Source organism: Salvia hispanica, chromosome 3 (genome assembly GCF_029641045.1).
Source record: "Salvia hispanica isolate PSC_SH4W2 chromosome 3, Shi_PSC_v1, whole genome shotgun sequence".
Lineage (NCBI taxonomy): Eukaryota > Viridiplantae > Streptophyta > Magnoliopsida > Lamiales > Lamiaceae > Salvia > Salvia hispanica.
Window position 1 is genome coordinate 40,430,710 of NC_142694.1, and position 16,682 is coordinate 40,447,391.

A 16,682-nucleotide genomic window follows, 5' to 3' on the forward strand; every position below is an offset into this window, starting at 1 on the left:
GCACTTAGGAGTTAGGGCTTTTCTTTGAGTCTTTTCATTAAATAATTTTGAGAGGAGAATTGAGTAGAAATGAACCCCCAAAAAATCACTATTTCAAAAGTGACAAGAAACACTAGAAAATATTTTCCCTCCCCAAACACTAGTACAAAAATGCTTACTCAAAATAGGAGGAAATCCAACATCACATATTTGTGCAGCACTAAACGCTAGACTTATTTAGACATGAAGACCAACTATCAACCACCTCCACAACTGTCTCATCATCCACCTCCGCAACCGTCTCACCAGCCGGTGCAACCCCACACCCGAGCAGGCGAGACAACACCCTCGGCCACCAATCTTCGTATGTCTGTTCCATTGGAATCCTTCTGCTCCTCAGGACTCGCTCGTTTAAACCACCAATGATAGCTTCCACCGGAGTCCTGAGTCCGCCCCATGGCACATCCTCCGGGATGAAGAACTCGTCCTCCTCCCACCCTAAATTATCGTATATAGTTTTACGCACCACCTCCACCCTACTATCATTCTTGTAGTCCTCATCATCTGAGCTCACCTCGTCGTGGTTACCTTTCCCATAGTTGAGTCCACAACCACTCGTTGGAAAACGATGGCCAGTTGGAATTCGATCACCATACGCACCTTGAGAAGCTATCGATCTGACCTCATTATTTGAGCTCACCTCATTGTGATTACCTTTCCCATAGTTGAGTCCATGACCATTAGCTGGAACACGATAGCCAGTTGGAATTCGATCATCATCTGAGCTCACCTTGTGGTGATTACGTTTCCCATAGTTGAGTCCATGACCATTAGCTGGAACACGATGATAGCCAGTTGGAATTCGATCATCATCTGAGCTCACCTCATCGTGATTACCTTTCCCATAGTTGAGTCCACGGCTACTAGTTGGAAAACGATGGCCGGGTGGAATTCGATCACCAAATGCACCTTGAGAAGCCTTCGACTTGACCTCACGAGGAGGGGATGGTGTAGGGAGCCGATCAAGAGTCACGAAGAATTTAGGCGTTTTGAACATCTTGGCAGCACGGTGCAAATCTTGTGTCGATAGGATTCTCGATTTCACTTGAGAGTCCTCATGAGAGACCTGACAATGCAGAACATATTTGAAGGTGGTCTGATCAGCCTCGACAATTCTATGCACGAAATCCATGAATTCATCTAAAGATGTTTTCAGCAACGACGGCAAGAAGAATAGTGACTCCGTCCCATATTGGTATTTCCATCCCGACCATTCCCCGTTATAAGCAACAATAACTTTATCCTCATCATCTGAGCTCTCCTCGTCGTGATTACCTTCATCAATGCCACATAAGTTTTTCCCTGCAGTTTGACCTTCAAAAACCTTTGCCACTTTGTTAGGCTGATTGACAGCCATTTGGTCATCACCAAATGCACCTTGGGAAGCCATTGACTTGACCTCATTAGAAGGAGGGGATGGCGTGGGGAGCCTCCAATCACTAGTCACGAAGAATTTTGGCGTTTTGAACACTTTGGCAGCACGGTGCAAATCTTGCATCGATAACATTCTCCATTTCACTAGAGAGTCCTCATGAGAGACCAGACAATGCAGGACATACTTGAAGCTGGTCTGATCAAACCCGACAATTCTATGCACGAGATCCATGAATTCGTCGAAAGATGTCTTCAGCAACGGCCAGAAGACGAGTGTCTCCTTCCCGGATTGGTATTTCCGTCCCACCCAATCCCCGTGATAAGCCACCATAATTTTATCCTCACCATCACCGGTTTGAAAACAGTGGACAGCTGAAATTTGATCATCACGAAATGCACCTTGAGAAGCCTTCGACTTGGCCTCATCAGGAGGAGGGGATGGCGTGGGGTGACTCCAATCAAGGCTCACGAAGAATTTAGGCGTTTTGAACATCTTGGAAGCACGATGCAAATCTTGTGTCGATACGATTCTCCATTTCACTTGAGAGTCCTCATGAGAGACCACACAAGTCAGAACATAACTGAATCTGGTCTGATCAACCTCGACAATTCTATGCACGAGATCCACGAATTCATCAAAAGATGTCTTCAGCAACGGCCAGAAGATAAGTGACTCCGTCCCAGATTGGTATAGCTGTCCCTTCCAATCCCCGTGATGAGCAAGAATAACTTTATCCTCATCATCACAAGTAGGAAAACGATGGACAGTTGGAATTTGATTGTCACCAAGAGTAACGAAGAATTTAGGCGTTTTGAACATCTTGGCAGCACGGTGCAAATCTTGTGTCGATAAGATTCTCCATTTCACATGAGAGAGCAGACAATGCAGAACATATTTGAATCTGGTCTGATCAGCCTCGACAATTCTATGCACGAGATCCACGAATTCATCGAGAGATGTCTTCCGCAACGGCAAGAAGATGAGTGACTCCATCGCAGATTTGTATATTTGTCCCCGCCAACACCCCTGATGAGCCACAATAACTTTATCCTCATCATCTGAGCGCACCTCGTCGTGATTACCTCCATCAATGTTTTTCCTTGCAGTTTGACCTTCAAAAACCTTTGCCACGTTGTTAGGCTGGTTGACAGCCTTTGATTTGGCCACCGGTTCTGAGCTAGGCCTTGGTCCATGGAAGTATGATGGTGGATAATACGTAGATGGTGGACGATACGAAGGTGGACGAGGGTTTTTGTTCCTAGAAACAATGCTAGTTTGCAAACGATGGACAGTTGGAAGCTGATCATCACAAGGAGGGGATGATTCAGGGGGCTTCTTCCAATCAAGATTCACGAAGAATTTAGGCGTTGCTAACATCTTGGCAGCACGGTGCAAATCTCGTGTCGAAAAGATTCTCGATTTCACTTGAGAGTCCTCAAGAGAGACCAGACAATACAGAACATACTTGTATTTGGTCAGATCAGCCTCGACAATGCTATGCACGAAATCCATGAATTCATCGAGAGACGTCTTCAGCACCGGCCAGAAGATGAGTGACTCCGTCTTAGTACGGTATGTGTGCCCCTGCCATTGCCCGTGATAAGCCAAAATAACTTTATCCCCATCCATCTGAATGAAATTTCACATTGATCAACAGATTAAAAAAAAAAAACAGAACAAAATATGATGAATAAATAAATTAAAATACAGAAACACACCCACAAACACACAGAGATAATCTCTAACTATAAAAACTCAAGAAACAGATTTCTCAAACTTGAAATGCTGGAGAAAGCATGCCAACTCTAAAAAATACTCACAAATTAGGATTTTTGACAGCTTTTCTTCAAGAGATTATAGCAAAATCACAGTCACAAGCCTTTGATAATCATCAATAATCCATAAATAGCTAGATTTTAAGGCCTTCATTGAATTGGTTTATTCACTATTTAATTTATGAAATGGAATGGAATCAAACCTTGTGTAAGTTCAACAAACATCAATCAGTTAATTTTTGGGGGTTGTAGATGCACAATTTTCACTTCCCCTTCACAATAAACTTCACTGCAATTGAAAAAGTAAAACTAAAAGGGAAATAAAGTAAAACCACACACACGCATTAAACAAATCAGCACTTGAATCTCTACAAATGGCTACGAAATCGTATTCTGATTCATCATTTAATTGAGATTTATTTAATACGAAAACCCTAAATAGTAGAGTGATTTAATTGATTCGCATTGTCCGACGCTATACAAGTAAGCAACTAAGAATAATAAAGTAAAGAATAGAAGCTTGGGGCTTAAGTAGAAACAGAACCGGAGGAAGAAGCTTCACCTTTTCCGGCGATGGCGGCGGAAGCGGAAGCAGAAGCAGAAGTTGGAGTGTTTTGAGGAGAAAATGAATGGCAAAATTCCCGCCTAAAAAAGAGTTTCTTTGCCGGGAAATAATTTTTAATTTCCTAAAATGCCCCCTTCAATTTATTAAAATAATGTTTTTTGGAATTGTTTGTTTTATTATTTGAAAAATTAACTTGAACTTTGATCTAAGATTAATACTAGTTTAATTGGTTGGTTCGGTTATTATCGAACCAAAATGACTGGTTAATTGATTGATAATGCACTCTAATTGAAGAATCATAACTGAACTAGTTTAATTGATTGGTTCGGTTATAATCAAACCAAAATCATTGGTTAACCAATTGAAAATACACCCTAATTGAAGAAGCATAACCGAATTCATCTAAAGTTCGATTACTACACAAACCGAGGGATTACAACTGTTCAATTAGTCGTTCATTAAAAATAGCCAAACTCTAAAATTTTTAACAAGAACCCAATTAGACTAATTTAATCTAGGTAGTACCAAAAAAAAGAAAGGTTCACGTAATAATGGTACGAAAAAAATGCTCACAACTTAAATATGAGAAAGATAAAAATAAAACTAAATAAAATATTATTAGGGAAAAATGTGCTCACCTTATTAGAGAAAAAATTGAAATAGAAATAACTGTTTTTATGGAAAAGAGTATGAAACTTGAAAAAATTGAAATAGAAATAACTATTTTTAAAGAGTAACTATTTTTATGGAAAAAGAGTATGAAACTTGGCATGGCCTTTTTTTTGTGTCTCTCTCTCAATTTCAATTGAGGCCCAATTTTTCCCACCTCTTCATTTTTTAGCATTAGGATGTCACTATTCTATCAATGGTAAAGTGACATCATTTTAGCAGTACACTACCAAACCATTCAACATTACTATGAGCATCAAAACACAACTGCAAAACTGCAAAAACACATTTTTCACGAAGCAAAAAAAGCACTTCATCATCACCAATTTCAACAATAATAACATCAAAAAGTTAATACAATTCATCACCTCTACACAATAAAAATAAATGGTCATATCCCTACCCAACTTTCACTCAATGTCTCATTAAACTAACATAGTATCACAACACCAATCCAACTTGGCCTACTAATTTTAAAGTCACAACACTCACCATCTCATCAAAATGTTAATCTACCTTGTACCTCACCTCAACCTCAGCCGCTTCGCCTATCCATCTTCGCAGGCAATGGCGCAGAGAACATGGAGGATTCACCACGTTCGTCCTCATCAAGCTTCGTCGAAGAATGTCTGAACTCTTTCTCACCCTCACTGCTCAAGGAACCATCCTCGACTTCATCCTTCGATGACACCCCAATCTCTTCAATCTCCCGACTAAGATCATCCACAAGCTCTTCCTCATCCTCCTCATCATCATCCAAACCATCCTCTAGATAAGGTCTACTCAAGACTCGATAAACCTTCCCATTCTCTGCAAAGGTCACGTTTTTCTTCACCTTTGGCCCAACCCCACCGCGTTGCTTCACCAAACCACCACCACCACTGCTCGGGTTCGCAGAAACACTGTATTTTCTCATGATCAATTCACCCTTAGGCTTTTCAATCTCCACCTCCTCCTCATCTTCTAGCTCCTCAGCTAATCTATCAATTCTTTCGACCAAACCCCTAAGCTTCTCCCTTTTCGAAAACCCGGATTCGACATTGCCTAGTTTATTCTCAATATTGGAAACCCTAGATCTCAAATTCTGCTTCACAAACCTCCTCTGCACACAAGCCCCTTCAATAAAATCCAAAAATTTATACAACTCTCTGCTCAAAGAAATTTTCCCATTTCTAATCATGGGATCACCACCCTTCAAAAAATCAAAACAAACACAAAACGATTAATCAGATCAGATCCACCACACATCAATTCAAACTTACCCAAAACCTAAAATTCGATACAAAATTTAATTCAACCAGAATATCGTCGGGTTTGAAGAGCAAGTTTGAAGCTTTACTATAAATTAAATTAAATTAAACATACCCAAAACCTAAAAATCAATTCTTTCAATACAAATTAGAAATCCCACCTGAAAATCAACGAGTTTGACGAGCAAAGTTTGAAGCCTTACAATACATTGAATTAAATCAAACACACCCAAAACCTAAAAATCAATACTTTCAACACAAATTTGAAATCCCACCTCAATATCTTCGAGTTTGAGGAGCAAAGTTTGGAGCTTTACGATGAATTAAATTAAATCAAACATACCCAAAACCTAAAAATCAATACTTTAACACAAATTTGAAATCCCACCTGAATATCGTCGAGTTTGAGGAGCAAGTTCGTAGCTTTACGGTAAACGGCGTCGTAATCGAAGTGGGTCTTGTGAGAAACCCTAGATTTGAGGAATCCGAGGCTGGATTTGATCGATGCCAAATCCTTGAGGTGGCGGAGGGTAATTGATCTGCGCACGAGGAAGGCTCTGAAGTGGGACTGGATGGAGCGGGCGGCGGCGTCGCGGAGGGAGTGGGAGGGGGAGGAGGAGGAGCGGCGGAGGAAGGCGGACTCGAGGGCGGCGATGCGGCGGAGGAGGGAGGAAATGGCGGTGGGGCTTGGTTCTTGAATGTAGCTTTCTTGGGTATTGAGGTAGATTTGGGGGGAGGGAGAGGGGTGGATGGAGATGGGGAGGATGTGGGGATTTGGAGGGGGAGGGGGGTTGCAGGGAGGGTAGGTGGGTTGGTGGTAGCAGTGGCAGTGGCAGGAGGGGGCGGCGGGGAGGTGGGGGTGGTGGTGAGAGGCCATGGTGGTGGTGGAGGGAGGAGTGAGAGTGGACTGATAGTAGGGTCTGTGATGCTTATCGTTTATTGGGATGGAGTCCAATTGGAATCATTTTTACACATCAGCATTTCAAAAAAGTGAAGGAATTTTATTATGGAAAAGTTGCTCAATATTTCAATAAATAATGATGGAAATAGTATAGTTAATACTCAGTCTATTAATTGATTCATATATATTTTTTTAATTGATTATAGATTTGCCGAATTCGTTTTTGGCGGAATCTGGTCTACTTGATTAGATTTACGGATTAGGACCAAAAGTCTCTCAGTGGGCGGCAATATTTGAACCCGTTACCTCAAAATCACCACATTAGCATTCTATTTTTTTTACTCCATTCGCCCGTCATAAACAAGCACTTATTTAAAGAGTTAAGTGAAAAATGATTACTTAATACTTCTTTCGTCCTAAAATAAGCGAAACATTTCTTCTAAATACAAGATTTAAGAAATTGATATTTAAAGAGTTCAAGTAGAGAGAGTAAAGTACGAGAGAGAGAAAAATAGAGAAATAAAAAGAGAATAAAATAGGTGAAAAATAAAATAAGAGAGAAGACTTTTTACTTAAAAAAAAAAGGAAATGACTCACTCATTGTGTTAGGATAACTTTTGATGAGTTAGGATAACTTTTGTAATTTTAAGATGGTTAGTCGATATTATTACAATTATCTAGATTATTTTGCTAATTTCAGATGAATGTATATTTCATTGATTTATGAATAACATTGGATACTCTTATTTAATGGCCAATAAGTTGGGGTATAAAGCATAACTTTCCCATATTTATTTGATCCTCATTTTGCTATTGTATTTTGATTATTTTGTTCAGAATTTTTTACTCCACAAGCATCTTAAAAGAAAAGGGGAAAAGAACCTTGAATATTAGACCACCTCTAAAATCTACACTGGATGGTTTGTGCAAAATCGGTTGACCCACGGTCGCCCATAAGTACTGAAAATTTCTATTAAATGCAACCTTTCGAGTAATTGTCGACCCCACATCCGACAACTTCAACCCACGAGTTCTATTTGTTGAATCCATAACTAAATTATAGCATCTCCAAACTAAGCAGCAAAACATAAAATCTTAAATACTCATAAAATGCATGCATATACATAATTTGTCTATGAAGTTATGTAACAGATGATGGAATCTTAACTTTAGGACAAAACCGTCCATCTCTCTTTACTTCCCCTTTCTAATATTCCATCTAAGCTTTTTGAATCTGCCCAAAACCCTCTTCAATTTTTTGAGTGTGAAGATAACATCCTGCCTTGAATTGGGAGAATGAGGGCCTCTTCATCTTCAGCCCAAAGCTTCTTCAAATTGCTCGTCGAAAATCTCGACATTGTTGCTGGGTAAAATCTTCTCTCTCCAAACAATTCTCAGATATACTAGTAGAATTTTTACGAATATATGATTTTGAATTTGTGTTGTTGGATATTGCAGACCTGTGGTTACACTGGTTTATCCTCTGTAAGTTTCCTTTTCCATTTTTTATTTGTGGATTTATTAATTTTTAGCATTTAGTTACGATTTTATGATATATTTGAGGTTGATATTTGAATTATTGGGCAGTTATGCTTCAATTAGGGCAATTGAGACAAGATCAGTTGGTGATGATCAGCAATGGCTCACATATTGGGTTCTTTACTCTATGATCACTCTTTTTGAACTCACTTTTGCTAGTCTTATTGAGTGGTATGATCTCTCTCATCTCTCATATCATATAGACTTTATGTATCTACCATGTCGTGTGAAATCGGGTTTTATCGTGTCGGGTCATGTTAGCACGAATTAAATCGTGTTGCTATGACGTTTGTGTGTGTTCGTGTATGCATAGCCGTGTCGTGTTCGTGTCAAGGGCTTTCTTATCGTGCCATGTTTGGGCTTAGCCTTATCATGTTGATGCAGAGTCATTATGTCTTGTCAACATGAATTAACTTGTGTTGCTATCACGTTCATGACAGTATGAACCGATACGATCGGTATCATGTTGACACGATCTTATGGTCGTAACGTCTTGTCAACACGAATTTTCTATCACATATGTGCCGTGTTCAGGTCAAAAATTTTCCTATCATGTCGTGTTCGGATTTAGCCTTACCATGCTACGATGCTATTATGTCAACACGATAACGATCCGACACACACGATTTGACATGACATGCGTAACTAAATTAACCTTCTACATGGTTAGGCTTCCCTTTTGGGCATATGCGAAGCTGATATTCACCTGCTGGCTAGTCATACCATACTTCAATGGAGCCGCGTCTGTGTACAACAACGTGGTGCGCCCCTACATCGTCACGCGCCAGAAGAAAATCAATATATGGTACGTCCCCAACATGAAGGACACCTTCACCAAGCCCGACGACATTGTTGCCGCAGCTGAGGGATACATCCGACAAAATGGCCCCGAAGCATTCGAGAAGATCATCCAAAGGGTATGTAAACATAACTAGCAGAAATGACATCATCAACGTACACGTAGCATGCTCGTTTTTTTATAGGTTCCCTCATTGCAGAGTAAGAAAGAGACGATGCCGAGCATGGACAATTTCACCAATAACCATTCGTTGTATGAAGACAACTACAAATATGAGGATGACTACAGGTACTAAGATTTGGTTGATTCAGGGATGAGAGTGTTTCATTTTAATGTTTAATTCAGACAGTTTGTTTATCTTGAGGTTACTGCTGTTGTAACAATAAATTGCAAGACAAACAATAAAGTGAATGCAAACAATATATCTATATCTGATCAATTTATTGTAATAGTTAATATCTTTACTATTGCAACTCCAGAAAAAAATGCATAAAATTGTCAGTGATGATTATATTTTCACTTATATGACAAATGGATAAAAGATGGTTATTTTCATATACAACTAAGCCATATAAAAATGGGTAACTAGAAAAAATTGACAATCCAATTAAAGACAACCTTGGATTAATCAAAATAGCATCGGAGAGCAGAGAAGTTTGCCTTAATTTTTATTAAACTAACTTGATGGTACGACAAGTTTCAGCATACACGCTACTACAAACAGAAAAAATGGCAGAAGATACCTCTTTCAACGAAGACTGTCTACAAACTGGATCTAAACATAAAGCAGAGATTCCTTGACCTGTCTTCTGAAGTTCATGCCCGTTGCTCAACATAAGAACCAGAGAGTCCAGAAGTCCCAAGGACTGTAACCTGCAATTTGATGGAAAGAAGCGCAACGATAAGATCATTAGGTGGTGAAAATTTCATGTTTTTAAGCAGTGACAGTGTTCCGATAATTGTGATCAGTAACAATATTTGCTGGAAACAAATACTCCGTTTGTATCAGAAACACAATCCTTAACCTCGAGCTAATTGACAAGAATGGTTGCAGTGACAATTCACAAGTGGCTCACTCCAGATTTCAGGTTTACCTAATCATTCAGGCTTAAAAGTTGTTTTACGTCCTAAAGATAAGAAGCTTATGGATGTATGCTCCACTATCAGCAGCTTGTTTTTACTTTTTTTTTTCCTTTGAATTTTGGAAGTTATTCGGTTGTTTACAATGCTCGTCAAGAACACCCTAAGGGGTGAAATGTTAATTGGATAAATTACGAAATACTATATGCCATCTATTTTGGGGAGAGGGAGCTCAAGTTTTTTCATCAATAATTATGAAGAGGAATTATACCTTTCCCCAGTCAGCTTCAAGGCCACCACACCTCATTTTCAAGTATATCATCTTTGATCCCAACTCTGTCTCAACTTTCTTCTTCAAATAGATCTCTTTCGGCTCAAACGCAGCCAAATACTCAGTATATCTGCTAAAGAGTGTCTTAATTGCCTTCTGATAGTCTTCTGGCAGTGGTCTCACGTTCTGCCAAAAACCTGATTATCAGATACAACCAGGAAACACACTATGGAATCAAAACCATCATGATTCATATTACCTCGCCACTAAGTCCAATAGCATCATCCAGTTCCATTTTCAGAGACATGATGATCCCTGTAAATTCCTCAACAGCCTCTGCTGCTCGGAAAACATCTCTCAGGGCATCCTGGGCAGATTTGTCTTCAGTACTCTTGGATAATGCCTTCTTCACGTCATGGACGACTGCTGGTGAGAGGTCATCCCAGTTTGTAGCCATCAAGTCTTTAAAGGCACGTTTAATCTGTGGGTCCTCGATAGCAGGAAAGTTGGAAATATCGTAACTGAAAGAGCGAATACCCCCAAGATGTTGTGCAAAAGGATGCCGGAAATCTATAGGTGAGAAATACCAAATGCACATAAGTGGCATGCACCATCCAGGTCAAGATAACCATGAAACAGCTTACAAAAACACAGCTTAAAGGAAATATACAGGTAAATAAATCCTACCAGGATCTAATTAAGCAGTAGGTAGCTACAATCACAACATATGCATCAATTTTTTTTTTCCTACGCATCCTTTCGATTAGAGAGAGATGCATCTATGCATAATATCTGCAACTTTACAGGCCATTCCTGACAAATATCCTAATTTCATCGCCCTACATCCTCTTCCATAAAACTATATCCATGTGCACCATGTCCACTAATATCTACAAATATGAAGAAATTATTCCATTGTTCCACATCTAATGTTGCAGAATGAAACAGAGGCAAATTATTCCATTGTTCCACGTCCTTTTCAGTGCTGAGATAAACCATTGAATGAAAACACATTCAAAAAATCAAACCAGAATGCTCACAAAGCTTTCCGTCCATATACATATTTTGGAGTAAACAAAATCCAGGAATTTCCTATTTCTGTTTGCTTCTTATAAAACAAAATTACGAACAATGACTAGAAAATTCACAATTTTGTCAATTTCACTCTTCAATTCCGATAAACTCAAACATGAGAGCAATCCAGCGGCCTATAGCTAAAATTCAGAAATATATCATCTCTTTTCCATAATCGCAACACAAAAAGGAAAAACAAAAGAAATGTTGAACATACATAATTACACATACCATAGCTACAGCTCAGTCTAAACACAGATAATCCAGAAAAAAAAATCAAATAAATAGAGTAATACCCTGGTTTGGAGAAGAGGCGGGGACCGATGGAGATGAGAAGTGGAGGTGACGGAGTTTTTGGTTGGCGGCGACGGAGGCGGAGGATGAAAACACTTGAGATCTGCGCAAAATTGACCGGCTCAAGGATCTCATCAACATCAATTTCTCCATATCTATTCCTCAATTGAACCTCAAACCTCAGCTAGATTGATCGATTTCTCGATGTTGCGACCTTTTGGAATCGGATTGATTTTGAATCTTTTAATTAATGTTTTACTCTGCAAATTGCAATTTTCCTTTACTACATTTTTAACCCTTTAAAAACTAAATATTGCACTTTCGCATAATTACTTTTTTTCAATAAATAGACATAAAATTTTGAAGACTGTATCGTATCGTGATGAACTCAAACCCGAAATCTTTAGAGCACCCACAATAGGTAAGATTAACCAATAGTCTAGCACTATGACTAACCAAAAACACCTCCCGATATATCACTATGACTAACCACAACCTGCCACATCATCAGGACTAACCACATCACAATAATAGTCTAACACTAGAACTAGCCGACGCCCTAGCCAATAAAACAAATTGACAAATACGATTAATTCATTTTAATTGTTGGTGTTTATCAAATATTAAAAAAATGAAGTCCGATGAGTTGTAAATATAGAGTATAGATAAAATTAAATAAATAAAAAATCGGCTAGCCGATCGGTGTCCGCGCAATAGCGGACTAACGATCAAGCTAACGGTGCTAGGTCGCGGATGAGCGCTCATCTTACTTCGGGACGTCCGTTGCGTTAACCTAACACAGTAGTTGACGTCCTCACGCCCTAACCGTTAGTCTGTGCTTTAGTCCGCTATTGCGGATGCTTTTAGGATCGGGATTAACCACACTACCATTAATAGCATTCCTTTTTGAACGCAAGGGTTGATGAAACTTTACTACTAGGATTTCATAATCCAAAACAAGAAAATATCAATTACTATAAGATAGTAATAGTATTCAAAACAGGAATTAGTTGTTATAGCACTAAAAAATAAACTCATGATTTGGATGATCATATATATCAGAATTAATTGGTCAAAGTCGATAGTTAACAATACAATTGAAAAATGATCAATAGTTTGGCATAAACCACCTCAATATGAAACCACAAGATTCCAGAAATTTGTCACAAATTTTAAAACAAAGTGCCACACAAATTTCCAACAAATGCTTTCCAAATTCAGCAGATGTACTGAACTAAAATGATGCAATAAAGAGATTTGGCATCCTTTCTTCCATGGCACATTTAGATTCTACTCTGAGTTTAGTGTTCAGCTATCATCGGACAACCCGGTTTGCTCAGCATTTATCAACTCAGACACTATTTCTTGAGCCTCTGCAAGAGCGTCCTCGTTCTCATCTGCAGCATATAAAATCTTCTTTATCGCCACAGACATCTGCAAGATACATATACCGACGAGTTTAGTATTGGTCTACGTTTCCTAAGCATATACAACACGAATTGAAAGATCAGAAATGACTACAGGCATGAGTCCGTGTCGTGCAGCAGTTACACCATTAGTACCAGTTCCAGAAAATGTGATTATGCTAAGGAGTTCTTACCGGAAGATTTTCTAACTCGGGAGTCTGACAAAGCACTTCTACATCACGCAATTTGGCGAAGTAGAAGTCTCTTTCCTTTTCCAGGAGATCGACTGAAACTTTGAGATCAGTAATCTGAAATTATGGAACCTCATCAAAACAATGCAAAACATCAAAGTTTAAGAAAGCAATGAAATAAAACTGGATTTACAAGGTTGTAAGTTGGAACATAAAAGCAGAAAAATTGAAAATGGATGGCCAAGAAATATAAGGATTGTCAGATTACACAAAAGATGTATGGAGCAAGATTATCTATGTCGAGAACAGATGAGACTGACAGAAAAATGCCGAATAAAGACATTTCTTGATGTTTCTTACTGATAGCAAACAGAAGGTACACAAATTGAAATTGATAAGGCCAATAGCGTCATTCTAGATAACAACATACAGCAAAAAGTCCAGCATTATACCTCCTTCGTCATTGATTGGAACTCAGACAAGGTGGGCCCTGGCTTCATATTCTTGGCGCCAATGCCTGAAGGTCAAAATTTATTGAGCATGGAAGCTTATGTAATAAAGAAAACGGGGAAAAAGAACAGAGATATTACTTCTACTTCTTCTAAGAACCACTGGATCTTCATCACATGAGCCCGAGTTAACAGAGTTGTTCGTCTGTAATGACTTCTGGTTCTTCAGTGGACCCCTGATACTTCTATTTCCACCTTTAGTTCTGCGCTCTACGGGATTGTAGTTCCTGGAAAGCCAATGCAGAAGAAAAGGAATGTGTGATTCAGTGACTAATTTCAGTTAAGGAACATTCAAAATCAGCAGTTAAAGGAGGTCTTACTCATTCATTAGACCCCCATTTACAGAATCACAATAGCGTTTCAGCCATTGTAGGAACTCCAAGTTGTCCAATGGTCTTGCTTTGACAAGTCTGTTGACCTCAATATGCTGCAATAATTAAAAAGAGGATTAAGAAATGCACTTTATGCTGGAATTGTGGTAGCACTTTATGGTAATAGAACAAAAACATATGCAAAGACTTTACACTCCAATAAACATGACGAGAAAGGTTGTATGAAAAAAGCTTATTATTAGTTGGAAATTAAGTTGGGAGAAGTATTCTCATAGCAGTAATGCTAGATATATGATAAACAAAAATTAACAGAATATATGCACAAAGCAAAGGAGTACCTTATCAATTTTGAGTTTTGTAAAAACATCCTGAAGCACTTTGTAATTCTGGATGAAATCGTATTCAGTCTTACCATCAAAGTTCACCTACAATCGAATGATGTCAGAAATACCTAAAAATTAGGCATGAGCAAAACAAGAAAAAGCAATAAAATGAAGTCATCACCTTGTGCATGGGAACGATTCCTGGGTGAGTCATGTCCATCATCTGGCATTGCACAGCCCCAGATGCAGCCTGAATGAATGCGTATAGTTAGAATATAGCACAATATCAACTGAGCATAGTCAACGAAAAGGGATATAAAGCATTCACAGACACACAAGATGATAGAGATAGGCATAATTTTAATACATGTTTATGCTCCTCTTTACTTATTTCTAAATGTACAGATATACATGATCCAAATTAGTAGCTATTCTTTCTTTGGTTCTGTAAAATTTGCTTTAAGTTTCAACGACAGTCATAACATCCTACCCCAAAAGATTCAGGTTTTAGTCAACATAAAAAACAGACGAAGCTGTCACTAATAGGATGGTCTATAATATAAATACAATGCTGATCTTTTATATGAGAGAGACACCTTGCATAAATAAAATACTTGTTCAAATTGTTCACTCCCACTAACTGCCACACTTTGACATAGATTGTGGTACGTGCAAAATACTAGTTTCAAGTATCCAAATATGTATACTATGCAGTTGAAGTTCATTTCATTTAGCGTGTAACGTGATTCAACTGTGCCAATCCAGATAGAAGCCCTTGCGAGTTGCGAAGGCAACAATTAAATGGTTAGAAAGTAGACCAACTGCACAGAAAGTTAGCTTATTAGATGAATTCACGCAGCCAAATGTCTCTGAATTGGAATTATTGCTTCAAACACACGGCCGATAAGAAGGATATCGTGTATTACAGCAAATCGAATTCAACCTGCATATACTCCCTACACCTATGGTTTAGTTTCTTTGATGGGCTATGCACTTTCAAATAGAATAAAATCCCCAATAAACTCACTGTATTCATATTTCAAAATCAAAATTTTAAGATGGAGCAAACAGCACCACAGGACAACCCCCAAAACAGTACATTAACCAAATGGCAACAAAAATCACGAGAAATTTCCCCCAAATGTACATTTTCTCGTGACCTAATTTACGAATTGCAACAAATTATTGCAGAAATTGAACGAAAAAAGGAAAATTCATTGGAAATAAACAATTTCTACCGAAAATTAAATAAGTTTTTATATACATTGCCAATACATATCATTTTACCTCTTCAATGCGAGAGAGATTGAGGTGAAGCCTGTCGTTGATCCAGCTAAGAATCTCATTTCTCCCCACGAAGTAAGCACTGTCCATTATCCCTATATTTGCTGCCATTTTTTCAAATTCAAATAAAATTGAAGTGCCGAAAGGTAAAGGAACAGCCTCTTTCGCAATTCTTCAACCGGTAATTCCAGATTTCTACATGCAAATGAGGAATTCCAGCATTGATGCTTGTCAATTGATTGTTTGAGAGAGAGGGAGAATGAGAGAGAGCTTTGGGTTTCTAATTCAAATTAAGAAATATGCTTTGTCGAAAAATTCTTGGTTTTTATTCTAAAAAGATAAAAAAACACGTGAGTTTGTTGGTTTTTTTGGTGAAAATTAATGAAAATGTGATTTGTTGCTATTTTCAGTTCAAATTTAAAAATGAAATGGCGACTTGTTTAGTGCACGGCTTTCTATATATATATTTTTATTTTATTTTATCAGTCCATACTTCTTATAGCATCCTCATTCGTGCTCTTAGCTAAGAGCACGGAAGTGGGTCCGGACCCACTTTTACTCCTTATCCTTAGCTAAGAGCACAACACTCACATCCGTGCTCTTAGCTAAGGACAAGCTCAAGGGTCCCACCATTCTATTATTCAATTTAAATACTCTAATTATTGAAAACATTTCTACATCAAAAAAAAAATTAAAAAAAAAAATTACATAATTAAAATCCTAAAAAATACTCCCACCCTCCGCGAATAGGAGTCCCGTTTTTCCATTTTAGTTCGTCCGCGAATAAGAGTCCCGGTTCACTTTTACCATAAATGGTAATAGGGTCCCACCTTCCACTCACATTTCATTTAAAACTAATATATACAAGTCGGACCTCTACTTCACTAACTTTTTCCCACCCATTTTTCTTAACATTTCTTAAAACCCGTGCCGCCCATGAATGGGACTCCTAATGGCGGACGGAGGGAGTAAATATTACATAATTAAAATCCTAAAAAATAAAAAA

At 38.3% G+C, this 16,682-nt stretch overlaps 5 protein-coding genes across 5 annotated transcripts; 1 reads left to right on the plus strand and 4 right to left on the minus strand.

The window, feature by feature from the left end:
* Positions 1-72: 72 nt before the first annotated feature.
* LOC148930776 (uncharacterized) lies at positions 73-4,586 on the minus strand. The gene is made up of 2 exons (XM_089067573.1): positions 3,752-4,586; positions 73-3,043 (listed from the first exon to the last, which is right to left on the minus strand). Exon 2 carries the CDS (start codon positions 3,041-3,043, stop codon positions 200-202), a length of 2,844 nt encoding a protein of 947 aa, XP_088923699.1. The 5' UTR covers positions 3,752-4,586; the 3' UTR covers positions 73-199.
* Positions 4,587-4,711: 125 nt separating this feature from the next.
* On the minus strand, positions 4,712-6,565 carry LOC125211499 (BAG family molecular chaperone regulator 8, chloroplastic). Its single transcript, XM_048111326.2, has 2 exons — positions 6,062-6,565; positions 4,712-5,615 (listed from the first exon to the last, which is right to left on the minus strand). The coding sequence occupies exons 1-2, from the start codon at positions 6,548-6,550 to the stop codon at positions 4,959-4,961; spliced, it is 1,146 nt and encodes a 381-aa protein (XP_047967283.1). The 5' UTR covers positions 6,551-6,565; the 3' UTR covers positions 4,712-4,958.
* A 1,209-nt stretch (positions 6,566-7,774) lies between these two features.
* On the plus strand, positions 7,775-9,351 carry LOC125211503 (HVA22-like protein a). Its single transcript, XM_048111329.1, has 5 exons — positions 7,775-7,941; positions 8,033-8,059; positions 8,162-8,284; positions 8,784-9,030; positions 9,112-9,351. Exons 1-5 carry the CDS (start codon positions 7,871-7,873, stop codon positions 9,205-9,207), a joined length of 564 nt encoding a protein of 187 aa, XP_047967286.1. The 5' UTR covers positions 7,775-7,870; the 3' UTR covers positions 9,208-9,351.
* A 185-nt stretch (positions 9,352-9,536) lies between these two features.
* LOC125211502 (succinate dehydrogenase subunit 5, mitochondrial-like) lies at positions 9,537-11,891 on the minus strand. Its single transcript, XM_048111328.2, has 4 exons — positions 11,634-11,891; positions 10,523-10,833; positions 10,264-10,449; positions 9,537-9,785 (listed from the first exon to the last, which is right to left on the minus strand). The coding sequence occupies exons 1-4, from the start codon at positions 11,782-11,784 to the stop codon at positions 9,729-9,731; spliced, it is 705 nt and encodes a 234-aa protein (XP_047967285.1). The 5' UTR covers positions 11,785-11,891; the 3' UTR covers positions 9,537-9,728.
* A 762-nt stretch (positions 11,892-12,653) lies between these two features.
* LOC125211500 (microtubule-associated protein RP/EB family member 1A-like) lies at positions 12,654-15,977 on the minus strand. Its single transcript, XM_048111327.2, has 8 exons — positions 15,680-15,977; positions 14,574-14,642; positions 14,408-14,494; positions 14,058-14,164; positions 13,819-13,964; positions 13,681-13,745; positions 13,232-13,345; positions 12,654-13,065 (listed from the first exon to the last, which is right to left on the minus strand). The coding sequence occupies exons 1-8, from the start codon at positions 15,785-15,787 to the stop codon at positions 12,940-12,942; spliced, it is 822 nt and encodes a 273-aa protein (XP_047967284.1). The 5' UTR covers positions 15,788-15,977; the 3' UTR covers positions 12,654-12,939.
* Positions 15,978-16,682: the final 705 nt, after the last annotated feature.